This window comes from Callorhinus ursinus, unplaced genomic scaffold (assembly GCF_003265705.2).
Source record: "Callorhinus ursinus isolate GAN/ISIS: 27379988/994484 unplaced genomic scaffold, GSC_fseal_2.0 scaffold19, whole genome shotgun sequence".
NCBI lineage: Eukaryota > Metazoa > Chordata > Mammalia > Carnivora > Otariidae > Callorhinus > Callorhinus ursinus.
In genome coordinates, this window is record NW_027397081.1 from 10356746 (window position 1) to 10377200 (window position 20455).

A 20455-nucleotide genomic window follows, 5' to 3' on the forward strand; every position below is an offset into this window, starting at 1 on the left:
AAGAGCTCTGGGGAGGGCGAGGGAAGGAGGGGTCTGTCCTCACTCGAGTGGCCCGTCACCGTCCTCCTGGCTCCTGGCGTGCTCTTGATAGCATCTTGGGCAGAAGTCCCGTGTTCACCCAAAAGGGCCCGTCGCAGAGGTCTGCCCCAGCCTGGTCCCATTCCCACCCACAGGGGAGGACTAGTGTCAGTGCTTCTGAAGGGACTCTTTGGAGATCTAGCCCAAAGCGTAGAGAGGCCTGACACGGCCTGTCTTCCCACGCCCCCACCCCCCCCCCCCCCCCCCAGGCAAGGAGGGCCTCAGCCAAAGCTGCTTTGGGGTCAATGCTGGCAGGCCCTGGTTTGTAACGGGATGCCTTTCGAGAGACAGTGTTGGGGCACACTCACTCCCCCCGGACACCGTTCTCAGTGACGGCTGTGGCCCCTGGCCCTACCAGCGGTCCCCAAGGTAGCGGCCCTTTGAGGCCCCCGCGGGAGGAAGCACTTGCCCCCTCGCTCAGCTGCCCCTGCCGCCGGGCCCCATCCAGTGCTGCCACGCTCCACATGCCGCGGGGTTCCTCTGCTCACTTCTGAAATACTGATACGGCAGGTTTGGATCACGTTTGTTACTAATAAGAATGCTAACACTGTTGTGTAGATAATCAGCGAGGCCTTGATGAAGTTTACACCTTTGCATTATTAAAGGAAATAACAGTCCACGTGAACTCACCAGCGTGTTTTGATTTTATTGAATAGTTGTGTGTCCTACAAAATGTCAAAAGCTCTTCCCTTCCACCTCACGTGTACCTGAACAACTCTGATTACTCTACAAATTGCACCCCAAACTTGTAGCCTGCTGCTTAGAGTTCTAGCAAAGGAAATGCTTTCCTTTCCTGATGAGGAGCTACGCACTTTGCTTAGCTGCCCTGAGAACTCTTGTGGGTCATTGCCTCCTTGGATGCTCCTGGTCCCCAGCAGGCAGGGGGAGGGGACAGTCCCTTTGCAGACCCAGGAGGTGGTCACTTCAGGGTCAGAGGTGCACTGTGGGCCACCAGACATACAACACTGTAGCTAGGGCTCCTGATTTCCCTGCTCCCATTAGAACCCCATAGCAGAGGCTGCGCAGAGCGACCTTGTGATAGAATGTGAGAGAAAGCTCTCATTGGCAAATCCTGTTCTGCTTATAATGACACTTAGTAGGACACTTCCCGGAAGCCCTTGAGACCAGCCGTCTGTTTAACAGCGGCTTCTGGGAAGGAGCAAGCAGACGGGTATGGGGTTATGAGTGAACCAGAGCCCCAGCTCGGTGGAAGGGGTCACTCTGCTGCACGAAGAGCCGATGACACAGTGACTCAGGCTTGTCTAGTGTCTGTAAAATGTGAAACCCGGATTCTCGCTTTGAGGCATTTAAGAAAGATGTATGTAGGTCTCCGTCTTGGGGCAGCCAGGTCCCTACTCAGGGTCAACCCCTCCCATGCCAGGAACCGCAGAAGATGGACAGCCCCATGTTCGTAGCATCACCGTTGGGGCGGCTCTGACCCTGGAGGTTATGGAGGAGCTGCTCCCAAGAAACTCTCTTTGCATGTGGGTCTGTGGGTGGAACTGGGACCAGGCCAGTGGCAAGGTCAGGCAAAGATAGACCCCTGGAAGGTTAGGTTTCCCTTTTATAAACTGTTACCTAAGGTACAGGGGCTACCCTTTGTCCTTCTGGCTCTCCTGGGCTACAGCCCTGTAACATCCCCCGAGAGCTAGTGGGTGTTGGCTTGACTTTGATATACTTTCATCCATTTCCTGGTGTTTCCCTTATTTTCAGTTTTTTTGCTTTGTTTTGGTCTTTGGTTTTTGGTGGGTTTTTTTGTAAGAGCTATGCACACTCTTTCTCTAGCTTGAGGAGCGCCTTACTCCCTCTGGAAGTCAAGACTCTTAGTGGTGAACTGGGTGGCCCTTTTTCCTTTGGGGACAGTCTTTGCTTTCTCTCCATCCGTTCAGTATGCTAGGTCAAGGCCATGCGGTTAGACCGCACAGCTCCTCCTTGGGCAGCGAGTCATAGAGCAGCTGTTACTCATTGTAGGGCAGACACGAGAGGACCTGGAAACGGCGCTCCTCAAACTCTGCTGTGTATGAGGATCACCCGGGCTATTCCTCCAAATCCTGATTCCTGAGCCTCACCCCCAGAGATTCTGATTCCGTAGAATTGGGGAGCCCCAGAGTCTAAATTTACAGCACCCCAGGAATTCTGCTGCAGGTGGACAGACATTACACTAAAAAGTATTTATTTTCCACATAAAAATAAAATCACAAGAATCGGTTAATAAAAACAGGGCCTACTGAGTGTTGTAGGCTTCCAAGAAAAAGTATTTTGCACGGGGTGCTGCTGGATGGTGATGTGGGATGGCAGGCTCTTGTGGTTAAGGGGGGTGTGGAGACACCGTCACCCCAGGCCCTGCCCCACGTGGGGACCTCTTCCAGAGCATTACGGAACCACTGCCAAGGGGCCATCCAGCCTCTGCTTGACCACCTCCAGCCACAGGGGCCTTGCCTGCCAAAGCAGCTCACGCTCTGTTAGTTCTTTCTTGGGGGGGGGGAGCGGAAATCTACCCCAGATCCTATAGTTTCCATCCAGTTTCCATCCAGCAGTGGTACCGAACAAGACTACTTCTTCCATTTCACAGCCCACCTGTAAATCTCTGGAGGTGGCCTTCTCATCTCCAGACTCAACACCCACTCATTTTTTTTTTTTTTGACAAATATTCTTTGAACATTTCCTATCAGTTAGGTTGTCCTAGATGCTGGGGAGACACAAGACAGGTAGAGTACCTAGTAGAACCTTCCAGAAGGGACAACCAAATAAAAAGCATGTAAATGAACAGAAAACGTCAGCTAGAGGTAAAAAGAGAAGAAAGCAGGTAATGTGGTAGATAGTGGGCAGAAGTGCCTCACTAGATAAGAGATCGGAGGACAGAGGGAGAGGGCTCTCTGACAAAGTGACCTTTGAGCCAAGGCCTGTGGGACGGCAAAGAGCCACCCAGGAAGTTATGGGGCTGGAGTGTTGCAGGCAAGGAGTCAGCAAGGGCTTGAGGCAGGAATGGGCTGGGTGTGTTCAGTAGGTGGCGTGAAGGCTCTGGCCGGAGCACAAGGTGGGGGGAGGGGCGGGGGGGGAGGGCCGGTGCCATAAGTCACAACAGTCAGAAGAGTGGGACCGTCTACAGCCCGTGTAGGGCCTTCAGGCCAAGAGGAAGAGTCTGAATTTTATCTCCGCTAGAAGGGAAGACCACTTCCCTTTCTGTCTCACGTCACAGGGGTCTTTGTACCCTCCTGGCCCTTCCCCTGTGCATGCACATGGTGCTGGCCTTCAGAACCAAGGCAGCCCTCCAGCTGGGTCTGATGAGCCCAGAGCATAAGCTGGACACCCGCCACCTCAAACACGGAGCCACTTGGCAGTGGTTTGTCATCCTCTTTAGAGATAGCATTTGTCCCCTAAAACCATATTTATGTGTATACCTCAGAATGTACAGTTTGTACCACTGAGCCCGAAAACACAAACATCGTCCCCTCACACAAATACTTCAGGCTCCTTCTTCAGGAAGCAGGCACTCAGCACCTGTGGGGCACTGACGTCAGCAGGCAGCAGTGGCTTCCCGCCCAGTGTCATGGGCTCGAGAGAAAGCCCAAGGCTGATATCCCCTCCCTGCTCAGGGAAGCAGCTTTGGGACTCTGAAGATCAGGAAGGCTTGCATGCCTCTGTGCTTACTGGGGTGGAATGTGTAAGGACGTGCGAGAGAAGAATGGATGCTTTATTCTGCTTCCGTGAGCTGCTAGGGAAAAGACCCGCTCTAGCGGACTTTGGGGGCCGGCCGGCCGGCCGTTTCCTGCCGCCAGAGTCCGGAGATGGCGTGGCCAGAGCTGGGCCCTCTGAGTTCAGAGCCCTTGGTCCATCTTGATGCCTTCCTGGGGGTAGCCTAGGGTTTTCAGTGTGGGTTGGATGGGACCAGCCAGCGAGCCCAAGGAGAAAAAGCTGGGAAGCAAGACCAAGGTCCCAAAGAAGCCACAAATATTCAAGAATTTGAGAATCTTCTCCAACTAAGGCCCATCTGTGCCACGGGTACGACGCATTAAGCTGTGAGCAAGCAGTCATCTCTGGCGTGCTGGGCTGGTGGTTCGTACCTGAATTAAACTTTGAAACAAAGACCAGTGGGGTAGGATCACTGCTGAAGAAGCCCCATGGGGCCTGAGCAGAAACCCCTGGGCAGACAGACGCGTGCCCCCAGGAACACAGACTGCATGGAAAAGGAAGAACGTGACCCGTCTGTAGCACCTGTCACCTTGGACTACACGTTCCTCCATTATCTGGTGTGGTACATGGCTGGCAGCCCAGCGGGCCTGGCCTGGTGCACAGCAAAGGCTCAGTGAGACCCACATAGCTTTGGCCACAGTGACTGCCTCTAGGGGGCCGACCTGGGTGATCCCAGTGACTGCCTCTAGGGGGCACACCTGGGTGATCCCAGTGGGTCCTGCCGGCACAGGAAGCCTCAGACAAGGTCCAGGGGTGGGGTGGGGCTGCCAGTCTGGTACTCCGTCCTTCCAGAATAAAAACGAAGCAGACGTGCTCATGTTTCAGTCTGAGGTCATGGTTTCCACACTGACTTGTGGGCAGAGCCCTGCTGGGTCCTGGCTTCCCAGAGCATAACCACGTGTCTCCCAGACACTGGGGGGACTCACCAGTCAGGGGGCCACCTCAGGCAACTCTCCACCATCACAGGGGGGCCTGGGGAGCTGTGAGACCATCAGTCCCCCGGGGCTCAGGGGGTTTGTAGATGGACAGCAGGGGAGGACACAGAGGCCAAGTCATCCAGAGTGAGCGCAGCCAGAACAGGGGTGCTGGGTACTGCTGGGTACTGCTCGGGTGTGAGAATGTGGGTCTGTCTGTCGTGGGCACAGAGGGTATTTGCCCTAAGTGTGAGTGTGCCTGTCCGTGTGGACGTGCATCTCTGGGTGAGTCTGCTGGGTTTCCTGAAGTCTGGTCCAGGCGTGCCTCAGCTCCCAGATGGTGAGTATACCCCAATTTTTCACCTTGCCTACCGGGGCTGGGCCGACCTCCACGTCTCCAGAGTAAATGGGCTTCCTTCGGCTCCCTGGGTGCAATGACAGATAAACCATGTCCATTGTCCAGTGTTGGGATCCTCTAGAGCTGGTTCTAAAGAGGAGAGGACGTGGGGTAGCATTCTGGGCATACCATCGTGCCTGATGTCAGCACAAGCCCACAGGAAGCCCTGGGAACCCCCTGCTGCCCAGTTGGGACCCTGCCCATGACCACTCCCAGGAGCCACAGTCCAGCCTGAAACCAGTGACCATCTCCTGCCTGCCTGCTGCCGGGCTCACAGGGAGATCAGCTAAGGATGGGTTGGGGGAGGCTCAGAGACTGAGCACCAGGATGGAGACAGCTCCCAGTCCCCACCTGCATCCTGACTTGTGGGTGCCTCATGCCCTTGTCCGCTGGTCTGTGAGATACAGCTGCAAACCGCCCTCTCAAAGATACAAAGAGAGTCTGTCATCTCAATACCAGGGTATAGAAAGGCCCCACGGAAGGTGCCCCTCTTGACACAAATGCCATGACTGTGTCCTGTAGGCTCTCCCCCACCGGAGGGGCTGTCGCTCTGCGCAGGGTGCAGGAGTCTGCAAGGCAGTGCAGTAACCGCCGGCCATGTCTCTCTCTCCTTCCCACTCAAGCCAACGGCAGCCCTACATCAGGCCTGAGCACTGGGGCCATCGTGGGCATCCTCATTGTCATCTTCGTCCTGCTCCTGGTGGTGGTGGACATCACCTGCTACTTCCTGAACAAGTGTGGCCTGCTCATGTGCATCGCCGTCAACCTGTGCGGAAAGGCTGGGCCCGGAGCCAAGGGCAAGGACATGGAGGAAGGCAAAGCCGCCTTCTCGTGAGTACAGACACACTTGCCACCGCTGGGGTCTGGGCTCTGCCCCAGGCTGGGTGGGGCAGGGGGCCAGCAACGAAGCCATCTCATTGGAGAAATGTTTCTCAGAGCATAGCCTTTGGGGGTACGTGTTTGCAAAGCCAACTCTTGGGCCCAACCTCACATCTAACATATTAGAATTTCGGAGAAGTTTGAAAATCCCTGCATAAATGAAAATTTGGGGAATTTTCAGAGCTGAACCAGAAGAAACCTGCCATAGCATTTGAGAGACCTACTTGCCTTGCTGTCATTCATTTACGTATTCATTCATTCAGTCAGTCAGTCAGTCAGTCATACATCTCCCAGGAAATATTTATTGAGCAGCTACTGTAGGGCAAAGCACTACTCCTCACACTAGGTTACACCCCCGCACAGAACAGGTAAAACTTCCTGTCCTTTCGGAGCTGAAGTTCCAGATGCTGTCCCCTCCAGCATCTCTGGAGAAACAGATCCTGAGCCAATTAGCCGGAGCCTTCACAGACTCAAGGCAAGAAGGGACAGAGCAAGGGGTAAGCTGTTAGCACCACCATGTGTCAGGCTCTGTACGTAAATACAGATTATCTGAGCACTTCTTTGTGCCAGGCACTGTGCTGAGCACTTCACACTCATTATCTCAGTTAACGTGAAACAGCTCGGCAAGGCAGAGACTTATTTACCCTGTTTTACAGATGAGGAGATGGAAGCAAGGGTGAGCAAGTTGGGTGCTCAGGGTCACATAGCACGAGTGGGAGCTGAGGCTCAGGCACTTAGGCCTGGCTTGAGCTGCACCCCCAACCCCTACCAACTTTGGGCCGGGCCCAGGTGCCACGAGCTGTAGCTGGCTTCTCCAGGAGCCCCCTCTCTGCCCCAGCAGCCCAGGATTGAACCAGCCACTCTCTCCACAGGAAAGATGAGTCCAAGGAGCCCATCGTGGAGGTGCGGACTGAGGAGGAGCGGACCCCAAACCACGACGGAGGGAAACACACAGAGCCCAATGAGACCACACCGCTGACGGAGCCCGAGTACGTGGGCGGGGAGGGGCCGTACCTCGTCAGCAGAGTCCCACATCCACCTCGTCACCCTACCCACACCTCCCATGCCTCCCAGCCAAACAAGCAGGCCAGATGCTGGAGCCCTTGGCCAGAAATGCCTGACCACCCCCCCTCCCCAGAGAGAAGGCATTCTGGGTTCTGTTAAGGGCCTGTGGGTGCTCAGAAAGGGCTCCTGGGATGAGTGGGACCTGTAGACCCCGTTCCTGAGTCACACACACATCCTGGAAACAGCCGAAGGGGGCAAAACTTCGTTGAGAGACGCTGAGCTTTGAGAGGCTTAGCAGGTTCTGCTCAGGATTTTCAAGAACTCTAGGGCTTTCTGCATTCTTCCCAGAAGGGTGAGGGAAGGTGAGGGTCTGTGAAGCTCCCCCGCCCTCCTGTTCCCAGAGGCCTGGGGGACCCTCCAGCAGGAACCAGGCCCAGCTGAGCCTGTGACGACTGCTGGCTGTCCTGAGTGCTCTGGGCTTGAAGGGAGCGGAGCTGAATGGCAGCACGGAATCGGGCTGGAGAGCCCGTGTGGCCCCTCGGGGCCGTTGGGAGCCCTCATTGCCTTCCTCCCGACTTTCCCCATCACTGCCCGTGGAGCCTGTTCCTCGGGGGGCCTAGGGCACCGGCAGCGGCGGACGCCGGACGGAAGCCTGCCCCTCCTGAGTTGGGGTGCAGGCGGGGCTCAGGCCGCGACAGGGCTGTAGGGAAAGGCAGCCTAGTGCAGAGAGTTGGAGGGGCGTCGGCGGGGCGGCAGGGCCCGCAGGTCCCTTTCGACTGCCACCTGCTCTGTGTCTCCTGTCTGCTCTTCTGCCCGCCTGGGTCTGTGCTCCCCCCCCCGCCGTCCTCGTCTCTCTGTGGGCCTGTCCGTGCCTCTGCGTCCCTGCCCGCCTGCCCGCGCCCCCTCCTCCGCTGCAGCCCTTCCCCTGCTTCTCCGTCTCGTCTGAGCTTCATTGTCTGTTCTCTTCTACTTCCTGTCCTCCCCGCAGGCTGCCTGCCGACACCACAGCCACTGTCGAGGACATGCTGCCTTCTGTCACCACCGTCACCGCTAACTCTGACACTGTCACCGAAACCTTTGCCACTGCTCAGAACAGCCCCACCAGTGAGACCACCACCCTGACCTCCAGTATTGCCCCCCCGGCCACGGCCACACCCGACTCAAACTCTGTGCCCGCCGGCCAGGCCACCCCTTCCAAGGGGCCCGGCGTCGCCACCTCCTCCCCACCCCCCGCTTCAGCCCCCAAGGTCGCCCCCCTCGTTGACCTGAGTGACACCCCGACCTCAGCCCCCGCTGCCAGCAATCTGTCTTCTAGTGTCCTGGCTAACCAGGGGGCTGTGCTCAGCCCGAGCGCCCCTGCCAGCGTAGGGGAGGCCTCCAAGGCCCCTCCGGCCAGCAAGCCGGCCCCCGCGCCAGGCCCCGCCATGGCAGCAGCGGCCACCCCTGCCTCGGAAGCCCCCCAGGCCAAGCAGGAGGCTCCCAGCACCAAAGGCCCGGACCCCGAGCCCACCCAGCCCGGCGCCGTGAAGAGCCCGACCGAGGCAGCCACGGGCCTCACTAGCCCGAAGAGCGAGGCTGCCTCCGTCAGCGCCACAAACCCTGCCCAGGGCGAGGACTTTAAAATGGACGAAGGGAACTTCAAGACCCCAGATATTGACCTTGCAAAGGATGTTTTTGCAGCCCTGGGCTCTCCTGCTCCTGCTGCTGGGGCCAGTGGCCAAGCCCCTGAGCTTGCTCCTTCCACTGCAGACATCTCTGTTCCGCCTGCACCAGCAAAGACCGAGTACGGCCTCTCTTTGTCTGCTGTGGTCGGGTTTTTTCCCGTGGTGGTGTGCATTAGTGCTGTGCTGTGTCCTGTTTGTGAGACGTGTCTTCAGCCTAATCCCGGGCTTCTCTGTGGGAACTCTCAAGCAAGGGGCTGGGATGAGGCAGAGAGAGAGGAGGGGGGCAGGCGGGCAGGGCCCAGGCAGCAGCCTCCTGCTCGCTAATTAGGCCATGTTAATTATGTCTTATCCTTATCATCCTAGCAGTGGTTTCTCTTTTCCCCTGGGAGGAGGGGGGGGGGCGGCCTTGCCATCAGGCCACTGATGAGCGTAGCTTGGGAAGCGAGCTAAGGAGACCAAGGTGCCCTTATCGGCCACCCCAGGGCCCACAGACAGTCAGAGTGTTAGCCAGGGCCAGGCTGAGTCCGCCCCCGAACAGCACTGTTCTGCGGGAAGAAAAGAGGCAGGCCCCAAGGCCCGTGTGGGGAGAGGATGTGGTCCAGAAGGCCCTGTCCCACTCCAGCCCGGATGCCACAACTCCCCCACGACCACTAGCTACTCTTGCTTCTCCTGGGAATGTCTGGGAAGACTCAGACCTCACAGGCACCGAATGACTGTTGGGTCTCCAAGTTCAAGGGAAGGTCCTTAAGCTTAAAGATGTCTTAACCGTGATGCCAAAATGCAGCTGCAGCCGGGGTCTGAGGCTACTTGCCCCAGTGTGTCCTTAGACCAGACTTTCACTCCTGGGACGGAAGAAGGCAGAGTCAGACCTAGGTTTTTATAGAGGCTCCTGTCCCCCAGATGAGCGGTCGTGCTGCCCTCAGCCGAAATGGGACCCTCCCCGGGAGCCCTGAATCTGAAGAAATAGGACTCCACTGGTCCTGCCCACTCAGCAGCCCCCCGACTCCCCCCACCCCGCCCCCACATGTAGCGTGACAGCCCTCTCTAGCCTCTCATGCCGTGGAACACTGCCTCAGTAGCAAAGAGCATTTTCGCACCCTAAACACAGAGCACAGAGTGTGCTGGGAGTGAGGAGAGGCCAGAGCAAGGTGGTTTGCAGAGGGACCCCTGGAGTGGGTACTGGGGAACCCAGCACAGCATCGTCATTTATACCGAGCTGAGTGGGTGCTACTGCAGCGGGTCGGTGGTTGGTCGGGGTGAGCAGCAGGCCGCCTCTGCTGCCCCCTTCCACGGCCCCAGGAAAGGACTGGACCTCTGGGCCCCCAGCAATGGGTGAGGGCCGGAATGGGGAAGGTCTCATTCCTCTGATTCAGCAGCTCTGCACTTCGGCTCCTTTTTAGAGTCACTTGGGTGCTGTTAAAAGTCATCGTGCCCCGACCAATTAAATCAGGATTCCTGGGGCGCTGGCCCAGGAATTGGTGATTTTTAGAGCCCCCAGGTGATTCCAGCGTGCAGCTAAGGGTGGAGACCATTGCTCTGAGCTGGAGCCCCGGTGGAAGGGTGAGTTGCTGTGATTGTGGTCTCAGTGCTGTTTTCCCAATTCTCTGCAGGAAGGGCCCAGTAGAAGCCAAGTCGGAGCGCCAGGAGACAGAAACGAAGCCGGCGCCGGCCGACGTCAAGACGGTCCCCAACGACGCCACACAAACAAAGGAGAACGAGAGCAAAGCATGATGGGTGACAAGAAATGAGCAGATCAAAGTAAAAAGTGACACCATAGCTTCACCAGAGCATTCCCAGTGTCTCACACACGCACACACACGCACACACGCGCGCGCACACGCACGCACACACGCACACACACGCACACACACAATCTCATTCCTCTAGTGTCTTTTGCCTTTAAAAAAAAAAAAACTAAACAGATAAACATGGGATCTCCTTTTTGTAGGTTTATAGAAAGGGTTCCTTTGCTGCGCGCACTCACTTGTAAGAAAATGAGACAAAAAGGTTAAACCCACAGCCAAACTAGGACACTCTGTTCCCTGAAACCATTTAAAGAATCAAACAAAAGGACCCCAAATTAAGAATCTAGGAAGCTCAGAAAAAAAAAAAAATTCTAGGTTCAGGAAGACCACACTTGGTGTTGCCCAGTTGGCACAGACCAGTTTCAGAGAAATACTTCCAGGCACTAAGACTAACGAATGAACAAAGTCCAAGTTTATTTTTATACTTTGAGTCGAGTTTGAACTCTGTAAAGCCCCATAAATAAGTTATAATTTCTGTTCACTTTGTATTTGTTAAGTATGCAAAGTGTGTCCCCCTTGCTAGCTGAATTCAATTCCCACGTAGACTCTTGTTTTGTAGGAAGAATGCCAAATTGCAGCTTCTGGGGGTAGATCTCAGTTTGCAATATTCTGATTTCTTTTTCTCTCCTTTCCTTTCTCATTCTTTTTTTTTTTCCTCCTTTCTGCCAACTTTGTTTTCCAATGTTTACAAGTTGACAAATGTTTGACTTTGGTTGTGTTTAAGCGTCCATGTAAAATAGCTGCCTTTTTCTTTTTTTTTTTTAAGTTACAAATACTGCCTAGAGGCGGGTAGGGTCATCACAGGCTTGCTTTCGCACAGGACAACTTTACAAAATATGATTGTTTACAGTGGCTCTCCCCCCCACACCCCACCTCCTTTCTGATTTGAAATTTTTGCCTGTGTGCAACTCAGGTGAAAATCCATCTCGTTCTGGAGTGGTTTTGCTTTTTTTTTTTTGGTTCTCCGTTCTTTTTGTATTTCCTTGGGGGTTAGACCACTTTCTGATTAGCCACCACCTGCCTGTATCTGTGAAGAAGGATCTGCCCCCGCCCCCCAGGCGTCCACAGCCTTCGTTTTGAAGGACTCCTTAGGCTTTGTTGAATGAAGCAGAGAAGATTGTATAGTTGGGGCTGGTCTTGGTGAACACACATTTTTACCCCAAACATCCCCTTTTTGTAGAAAGCCAAATAAAATATATACATACAATTTCTTTTTGAGCCCAGAATCTAGATTTGAGCGGAAGAGCACTTGTGCTTCAGGGAATTAGTGTCTTTTTTTGGAAATCTGTTGAAGTCAAGTAACATCGGCCTTCTGTTCACTTAGGCAGCATTTATAGAAACAAAAGAGAAAAAAAAAAAACCAACCTGCTGTCTGGAGTCATAAACACAACTTTCCTGGATTGGAAACCAAGTGGGGGGGGGGGAAATACAGAAACTTTAAGGGGGATGGGAGGGGGGAGAAGGGAAAAGCCAGCCCTTTGTATAGAAATTTTGCTTTTTTTTCTCATTCTACTTTAGAAACTGCAAGCTTGTGCACTGTGGATGCGTGAATATTTTAGTGTGAAACGTGTTTTTGTCATAGTATTGAAATAAAACTTCAACATAGTTTGGTTGTGGAAGGTATAGCAGATAGTTCAGAAAAAAAAATATTCAGGAAACAAACATAACTCTTAAAAGGAATTGAAGCCTTTAAACAAAGAAAATGAAATGAAAGTGATAATGATGATGATGATGATGACGATAAGGCTAAGGAAACAGAAATTCAGCCCTCGCTGCGTTCCTTTCCCAAGATACAAAACAGCAAGAGGTTAGGGTGGCGAGACTGCCCCTGAGTCCGTTCCGTGGGTCACACCCCCCCACGTTCTGACACTTCTGCAGTCTGATCAGTGGCGATACACTTAAGATTATAATTTCAAACTGTGAAAAATAATGGTCTTGTCATTTGCTAAATGTGGGGTTATTTTGCATTTTCTCAGCTCCTGGGGATGGAAATGGAGGATCCAGTGTACCCAGCTCTGACCCCTTTGATTCTTGGGTCTTTGCACAAATGTCTGGTTCAAACGCACAGGCCCTCAGGCCCGAGTAATGTGCAGACAGTTCTTTGAGCACACAGCAGAATGGGAGCTCCTGGGTGTCTGAGACAGAGGCCCAGCAGGGTCCTGCCCACGGCTGGGCTGCCTGCGGAAGCAGTCGCTCATCTTCTGATGTTAATGGCGTTGACTCCCTAAGCCAGGCCCACACTGTCCCTCATCGAGACTGTGCATCTTACGCCAAGTGGTTGTGGCCAGGCACGACAACTTGGATTCTGATGGTTCGGAAGAGAAAGAGGTATAGCCGACCCTCAAGTAACCTGGCCCAGGGCAGCTGACGCCCCCCCCCCACCCACCCAGAACCCTGGCTCCGCTGTTAATTGGCACCCAAGACTCTGCCCACCTTTTGGTCTGCCTCTCTCTCATTATACATAGATTTGTCTCTGCACGCATGAGCTTTCCTTTCTTTAAAAAAAAAAAAAAAATTTTTTTAATTAAAAAAAGCATAAACAAAACAAAACAAAACAAAAAAAACAAAAAAACAACACCAGAGCAATGCTTTCTCTAAAATCAAAGAGAGAGTCACTTTATTTTCAAGATGTTCTATCTTTTATGTTAAGAGATAAAAGCTTATAGTTTTCCTTTTTTAATTTTTTGAAGGCGGGATCAACTCTACCAGTTTCCAATGTGTATGTGTCTATATGTGTATGTGCCATACATATGTATTCACATAACTAGCGGCACGGCCACGTTCTGCGGGAGGGGGCACTCCCGGTGCCGCACTTGGGGGCTCTTGAGTCCTGGGGGGCCGTGGTGTGCATAGTGCAGCTTCTGAAGTGGGACTGTTTTCACACTTTTCTATGGAGCCCTTCCGCGTCCCAGGCTGTCACTCGAGGCTGTCTGTCTGGATGGTGGTTTTCAGACCTCCATGAACATCCCTACCCAGCATTCCGTACTTCGGGGGCCTTCTCTCTTGTTATAAACTTTTTACCGAGTGAAACATCGATACCACCTTTGTTTCCATTCTCACTGGTGTAAATACTGAGTACTAACTGAGAATTTTGACTTTGCATTCTGTCAGAATACTTGTGTTCAATAAAAATTGAAAGAAAAAAAGAGCCATTATGGTCAAACTGGGATTTATTTTGACTCGGTGTGAGTCTGCCATGTGAATCATATGTGGAAATGCCAATGGTTTTGTTTTGACCTTGTGAACAAGGTCAGTTAAACCCAGTGTCTTGAGTTCACGTTGCCTGAAGGATGGTTTTCCAATGTTCCCCCTCAGGTTGATAGAGGAATCCCCATTTTAGAATGGCCAGCCATCAGATTCAGAAAGATTTCATTCAAGTCCTGTTCTGCCACTTCCTTGTTCACTCTGGAAGAGTTCCTTAATCTCCCCAAGACTCAGTTTCCTCTTTTGACAAACAGGAGATACCAAGCTCATAGAGCTGAGGCACTGGCTAATGAGGGAAGCAGTGTATATGAAAGCAGATTATAGGACTGTCTTGGCACATAGTAGGTGCTCAACAAATGGGAGGTAATGCTGGTGGCACCCCAGGGGTGTGAAAGCATCAAAGCCAATTGGAATAACAATCTAAACTTGAGCTCCAAGGTTTCAACATGGAGGTAGGCGCATGAGGCTTATTCCAGAATAATGATGCCTCTCCTTCTTTCTTTGCCGTACTGCTCAGCCCTTGGAGTTTATTGAAGTCTCTGAGCTAGGCAGAGTGGAAGAAAATTTCACCCAACTCAGAATTCTCTTGCATGGGCTGCTGTCCAGCTGTGTTGGGAAGAGCCGAGAGTTGAAATTACCTATTAAACTGTGGAATCGGAAGTCCCTGGAGCGGAGCAGGCCCCAGGGCCAGCACTAGGGTGAGGCAGGTGAGTAAGACTGCTAGGGAGCCAGGTGTAAGGAGGCCCTGTCTCAGGGCCAGTCCTGCACCTGCACGCATCTGAGGCACCTCCTTCTTTTATGTCCCACATGCCCCTCTCTAGCCCCAGCCTGGGGCGGTGCCTTCCTCTGGGGCGGTGTCTGCATCCATTCCCAGGAGTTGGCCCTTCATTGGCCCTAGAGCCTGTTTTAAGGACCCAGAGCCCCATGTATCTATGTGATTTCCTGGGCCACCAACATCCAGCTGCATATGGCAAGGTAAGGAGCCATCAACAAAAACTGAAACATCCTGAAATGATGACCCTCTCTAATGACACATGGGGGCTTACTTTCAGAGCCTTCCTCCTTCAGGCTCGCCTCCTCAGAGATTCGCTCAGTAAGTATTCACAGAGTGCCTCCAAGATGCTCAGGATACAGCCATGGACATTAGTTTATGTGTGGGGTGCAGCAGACAGGAAGCACGTAAGTTCCTAGTCTGTTGTAGTATCAGTGGGGCTACTAACCAGTATTCCAGTTCTCCTTTCCCTCCTTCCAGGCACATGATAGGTTTGTACTTCTCTGGTCACATAAAGTAGGTGTGGCTGTGTCAATGGAATATGAGCAGGGCAGTGTGCGTCACTTCTCAGCAGAGCCTTGGTGTCCCTCTTCCCTCGCCACAGCAACCAGCAAAGCTGCAGGTGGTAGAAAGACCACCACCTGGGCCCAGAGTGAGAGGTGTGCACAGATGACCCATGATGGATGTGGAGTATGTGTGAGGGATAACCCCAGTGGTGATCTCTGGTGAATGCTTAATAACCGGCCTTCCAAGGGCAGAAGATGAGGGGATGCATATACATACAATGTGTGTGTTTATTATAAACTTTACTGAGACAAAGAATGCAGTTTACAAACGATATACCTTACTCTGTGTTGAAATTCCATGTATCCCTATGATACAGAATGCTTTAGTAAATTTTTGCTGCACTCTTGTCTAGAATCAACCTGTGGTTACAATTAATGTGTGAGTAGAGTTCCAACAAGAACATTGGTTGATACATTCGTGGGTGCCAACAGATCAGATGGAAGTGGAGCACCAGAGATCCATGTGTTGGACCTTCACTTGCTCATGGGTGGTGTGACTACCCTCCGCTGACTTGGGTGTGAGTTTCGAATACAAGAATATGGCCTCAATGTTTTGTGCTAGCCACAGTGGGATGGCTGCACACAGGGCACATTTGTAAGCTTAATCTACATCATAAATATTTCCGCATCACTCACAAGTCTAGACAAACACCAAAACAAACAAACAAACCAACAACAACTTATTTGTGGCATTGACTGCTTTCAAGGGTGTGTAAACATTCCCCACATGGCTGATTTCAGCATGTCCTCACTGACCAAGGGCTTAGGGAGAGATGCACATCATCATATAGCATATTTCCCCTGTAAGGATAAAAGAGACATAAAGATCCTCAAGCTCAGAGAAAATAGCCATATGGAGCAATACTAACAATAAGCTATCGATATACATCATAACAGTAAAGTGCAGTAAAATAATTGAGAAATGATACATTTTGGGTATTTATTGCTTTCACTTTAAAAACAATTGGGGCGCCTGGGTGGCTCAGTTGGTTGAGTGTCTGCCCTCGGCTCGGGTCATGGTCCCGGGGTCCTGGGATCAAGTCCCGCATCGGGCTCCTGGCTCGGCAGGGAGCCTGCTTCTCCCTCTCCCACTCCCACAGCTTGTGTTCCCTCTCTCACTGTGTCTCTCTCTGTCAAATAAATTAATATAATTTTTAAAAAAATAAACACAATTTTGTTGATTGTAGGTTTACGGAATTTAACTTTTAATAACAACTGGCTCGTAGATTTCCTGAAAACGTAACAATTCTCTCAATCCAGTAAAGGCTGGCTCCAGCAGACCCCTGGATAGCCCTTTATTTTACAAGCGACTTGACCTTAGGATCTGTTACCACAGCATGATTTAGTCTGTCATGGGTAAACAGAGAGTGGTAAGTGCCACAGATAACAAATCCAGGTAAGGAGGTGGTCAGGGTACTCCTCTCTGAAAAGGTGACATTTGAGCAGTGACCTGAAAAAAGTAAGGGACTGAACCATGGGAATAGCTGAACAAAGATATCTCAGGTAGCGGGAACAGCAAGTGCAAAGATCCTCAGGTGGGGACTGCTCGGTGTGTTGGGGGAACAGCAAGGAGGCCAATGTGGCTGGAGCGGAGAACAATGGAAGGGATGGGGCAGAGGTACCCGTGAGCTAGATCACAGACGGTCTGCAGACAACTGCTAGAATTTTGGCTCTTTCCTTCAAGTGAGATGGAAAGCCAGGGGGAAATTTGGTGCAGAAGCGTGACTTGATTATTGAAATGATCGTTCTGGCTGCTGGATGGAGAACAGACTACAGGAAGGGCAAAAGAGGAAGTGAGGATACCAATTAAGAAGCCAAAACCTAGATGGGACAAGACAGTGTGCTTGTAGCAAGCTGGTTCCAGCCGAGCGTGGGCAATGGCCAGCTTCCAGCAAGCTCCAGAAGGGGAAGCCAGCAAGACTGGATAATGGATCGGATGTTGGGGTTTGAGGAAGGCATCAAGGGTGACTTCCAGATTTGGGGCCTAGGCAATTAAAAGGACGGACCTGCCATTTACTTTCTAAAAAGAGTGAAGGAGAAGCAGATGGAGGATGGTGCAGAGTTTGGTTCTGGACACTTTAAGCCTGAGATGCCTGTGAACACCCTAGAGGAGATTTGGAACAGGCCAAAGTTCAAGAGGTCCAGTCCATAGACACATATAGGAGCTGTCAGCATGGGGCTCGGTATTTAAAACTCTGGCACTTGGTGAGATCACCAAGGAAATGAATATGGATTGAGAAGAGGAGGGAACCAAGCAAGGAACCCAGAAAAGAAATTCACAGGCAGCTCTCTGTCAAGGAGAATCATGGGAAAATCCTGCTATGCCACTTGCAACCTCTCTTCAGGGGATCAGGGTAGGAGAGGCAGTGACACCCTAACAGAATTCGCCTCTACCCATCCTGCTGCCTGGCACACAGGGTTACTGTTCAAGAGCCTAGAGGATAGATTTTAACTTGTAGCTACCAAAAGATGACCTAGGACCCTTGCCAGCCGGGTGTTCGCCTGCTCACCGCCACTCCAGTGAGGGCCCCCCATGGCTCAGCAGACCCTCCATCCCTGCTTCCTCCCATGGGGTATTCAGAAACACTGCAATGAGGTCACCCGTGAGGACCGCCTCGTGTGACCAGAGCCCCAGCCTCACCCCTAGTGCTTGGCGCAAGCAGGGTAGGATGCCTCTGAGTGATGAGAGTTGCTCCCAACATGGTCATATGAATCTCACACATAAACCTCTACCCCAGCAACTCTGGTCTCACGCAGGCCGAGATCAGGTGGCCACAGCTGGATAATGCAGGAGGTCTCGCTGGCTTTTATCTGGTGATCTGGTGGCCTCTCATCCATTGGCCTCACTCCACACAGAATGAGTTGGACAGGAGGTGACTTTCATCATGCCAACCCCCTCTTTCCCCGATCTTCCCGAAGAAGATCTTCAGGAGCTCCTAACTACCCTCAGGATCAAACGCAGAGTCCTTAACGAGGTTCACCAAAGCCATCTTGGCCACTGTCCCGCTCCTTGCTTATAGTTCCAGCTCAGTCTTGGCACTCCTCCAAGTCAGACTCTGCTCCAGCCCCTGCTGTTCTACCACCCAAAGTCGTCTGTCTTCTCTCCCACGTCCCAGAACTCACACAAACCATATTTCCTTTCCCTGCAGTGCCTGGAATTGTGAAACACTTTTTACCTATTTTTTTAAAGTGAACGCACAGCTTCTGGTGGCTTTAACAGAGTTTCATACATGTAGCTCAGTTGCAGGGTTTACATGTGGCCAGAGAGGGTCTACCTGCTGGGGACCCTCAGCTGCTGCCTGCCCTAGCCCCTGATCGTGCACCACCGCACCCCTCTCCTTCCTCTAGGCTGTGACGGTGTCCGGCCAGTGAGTGGCAGCTCTGTGATGGAGGCAGCCTGGGACGACTCAGATTAGGGACCCTGAAAGGCAAAAACATGATACCCCATGCCTGCTACTCAAAACCACAGTTACCTGATGGACAAGGCTGACCCAGCAAAAAAGCAGGGAAACTCCTTCCTTGACGTTTTCTCTAAGAGGGCAAATCTATGGGCTGGGAGGCTGGGAAGAGCAGGCAAGAGGCAGGAGAACAGCACGGTATGATCTGCGAAGGGTCTGCGGGTCCCCAAGTCTAGGGGTCTGGCTTTCCAGGGAACAGTGCTGTGCTGTGTCCTCTTCCTGAGCAGGTAAGCCCAGGCACTTGGCTATGAACTCCAGCTCAGAACAAGATGACCCACAAGGGACTGTCTGTTTAGAGCACTTCCCACCACGATGGCTGTCAGTAGCCTGTTGGAAAGTGGTGGCGAGCCTGAGGAACAAAAGTGCAAAGATCTCTCAGGGGCATGGGATGAAACTTCCCCAGGGACCCGCGATTTGGAGCCCAGGATCCCGCCTGCAAGTCCTGTCATGCTCCTGCTGAAGGAGGAAAGAGAGCAGGTCTGTAGCCGAGGAGGAGACGGTCACTCCCAGCAGCCACCAGCCCACCCTGCGGCCCAGGCTGGGAAGTCAGCGGCAGCTCTGCACCTAGGCCACGCTTAGCCAAGCCCCTCCATCGCCCCCTTCCGCAGGCCTCCACGTCTCCGGGGACACAGTATGGACCGCACGTTCTGGATCCCAGCCCCTGCATCCCGAGGACACAGGTCTGGGGCGTGGGGTTCCACCACAGGTGGTCCTCAGACAGCACCTGCTGACACGCAGGCTGGCGGGCCCAGGCGGCCCAGCTAGGGGCTGAGGCAGCGCTGCTTCCCCCTCCGGGAGGCTCTGCAGGACCACGCAGACAGGAAGAGCTGCAGACGCAGTGGAGTGTCTGCATGTCAGCAAGGCACTGCCCAAGGCCCGGCACACTTCACCTCACACCCCCGAGCCAGATGAGCATCCCAAATGAGCCCAGCCGTTGGAGGAGATGAGCAGCCCAGATGACGTCCCGCCAGAGGGACCGATGTCAACTGTGCTCTCCGCAAATCCAGCTGCTGAAGTAGATGCTGACGGGGGTGGGCTCAGAGGAGAGCATTGAAGAGAGAGAGAGAGAGAGAAAGAAAAAGAAAGAAAGGAAGAAAAAGGAAGAAAAGAAAAGAAAGAAAGAAAGAAAGGAAGAGAGGGAGGGAGAGAGAAAGAAGAAAAAGGGAAAAGGCTACAGGTTTTAAATTGGCTATAAACTTGGTATCAGTGTAGACATTCAAAAATACTTGTGACGTTGACATTGATAGTTTTATTTATTTCAAAAACAATTCTATAACACCATGACAGATCCCATTCTAAGCACCTAACAAATATTTACTCTGTTGATGCTTGTAATAATTCTATGAAAAGAGCTATTAGGATTAACCCTGTTTTACAGATGGAAAAACTGAAGCACAGAGAAGTTTCTTAACATGCCCTGTCACACAGCTATTTTTTTTTTAAATAACATCTTTAATTAAAGTTTTTGCACAGGTAAAATATTAAACTTAAAATAGGTCTTGGTGTCACACAGCTATTAAGCAGCAGAGCCAGAATCTGAACCCAGTCATAAGGGATCCAGAGTGGGGAACGTGTGAGCCTGCCCTGCCCTGGGGGGATTAGATTTCGGATCCCGTGTCACACCCAAGAGGGCCAGGTGGGCGGCCACCCGCAGGCATGGAGAGAGGAGACAAATGCAGCGTATGCCTTGGTGATTTTGTTCAGATTCTTGACACTTTGAGAGCAATGACTCTGAGCACCCACCCAGGTCTGGAGCAAGGACTGCAGAGGAAGCAAACTGTCAACATGATCAAGGCCATCGTTCGAATTCATCTTCCGGGGACAGACAGACACATAAGTATGTCACAGACAGAGCCAAGGGGCTGGGGCCGGGGCAGCAAGCAGGACACGGGACACCGAGGAGGGGATAGGGCTCTAAAGAAGGAGGTGAGACTGTCAAAGACGAATTTCCCCTGACATTTGACCAGAGCTTGCCCCCGCACCCCCGCCAGAGACGCATCAAGCTCAACCCCACTCTGAG

The 20455-nt window shown here is 52.6% G+C and overlaps 1 protein-coding gene across 15 annotated transcripts in view; it reads left to right on the plus strand.

Annotated features, from left to right (window-relative positions):
• NCAM1 (neural cell adhesion molecule 1) overlaps positions 1–12955 on the plus strand; it is a 296714-nt gene extending 283759 nt beyond the window's left edge. For 7 of the 15 annotated variants that reach the window (XR_012381487.1, XR_012381488.1, XR_012381489.1 and 4 more), the window contains 5 exons: positions 5706–5913; positions 6834–6950; positions 7955–8749; positions 10241–10432; positions 10475–12955. Coding sequence is in view for 1 of the 15 variants with exons in the window: in XM_073903754.1 (XP_073759855.1) it covers positions 5706–5913; positions 6834–6950; positions 7955–8749; positions 10241–10361 (1241 nt within the window). In the remaining 14 variants the exon portion in view is untranslated. The remainder of the gene's footprint in view (positions 1–5705; positions 5914–6833; positions 6951–7954; positions 8750–10240; positions 10433–10474) is intronic. The other 8 variants (XR_012381494.1, XR_012381495.1, XR_012381496.1 and 5 more) reach the window with 2 other exon arrangements.
• Positions 12956–20455: the final 7500 nt, after the last annotated feature.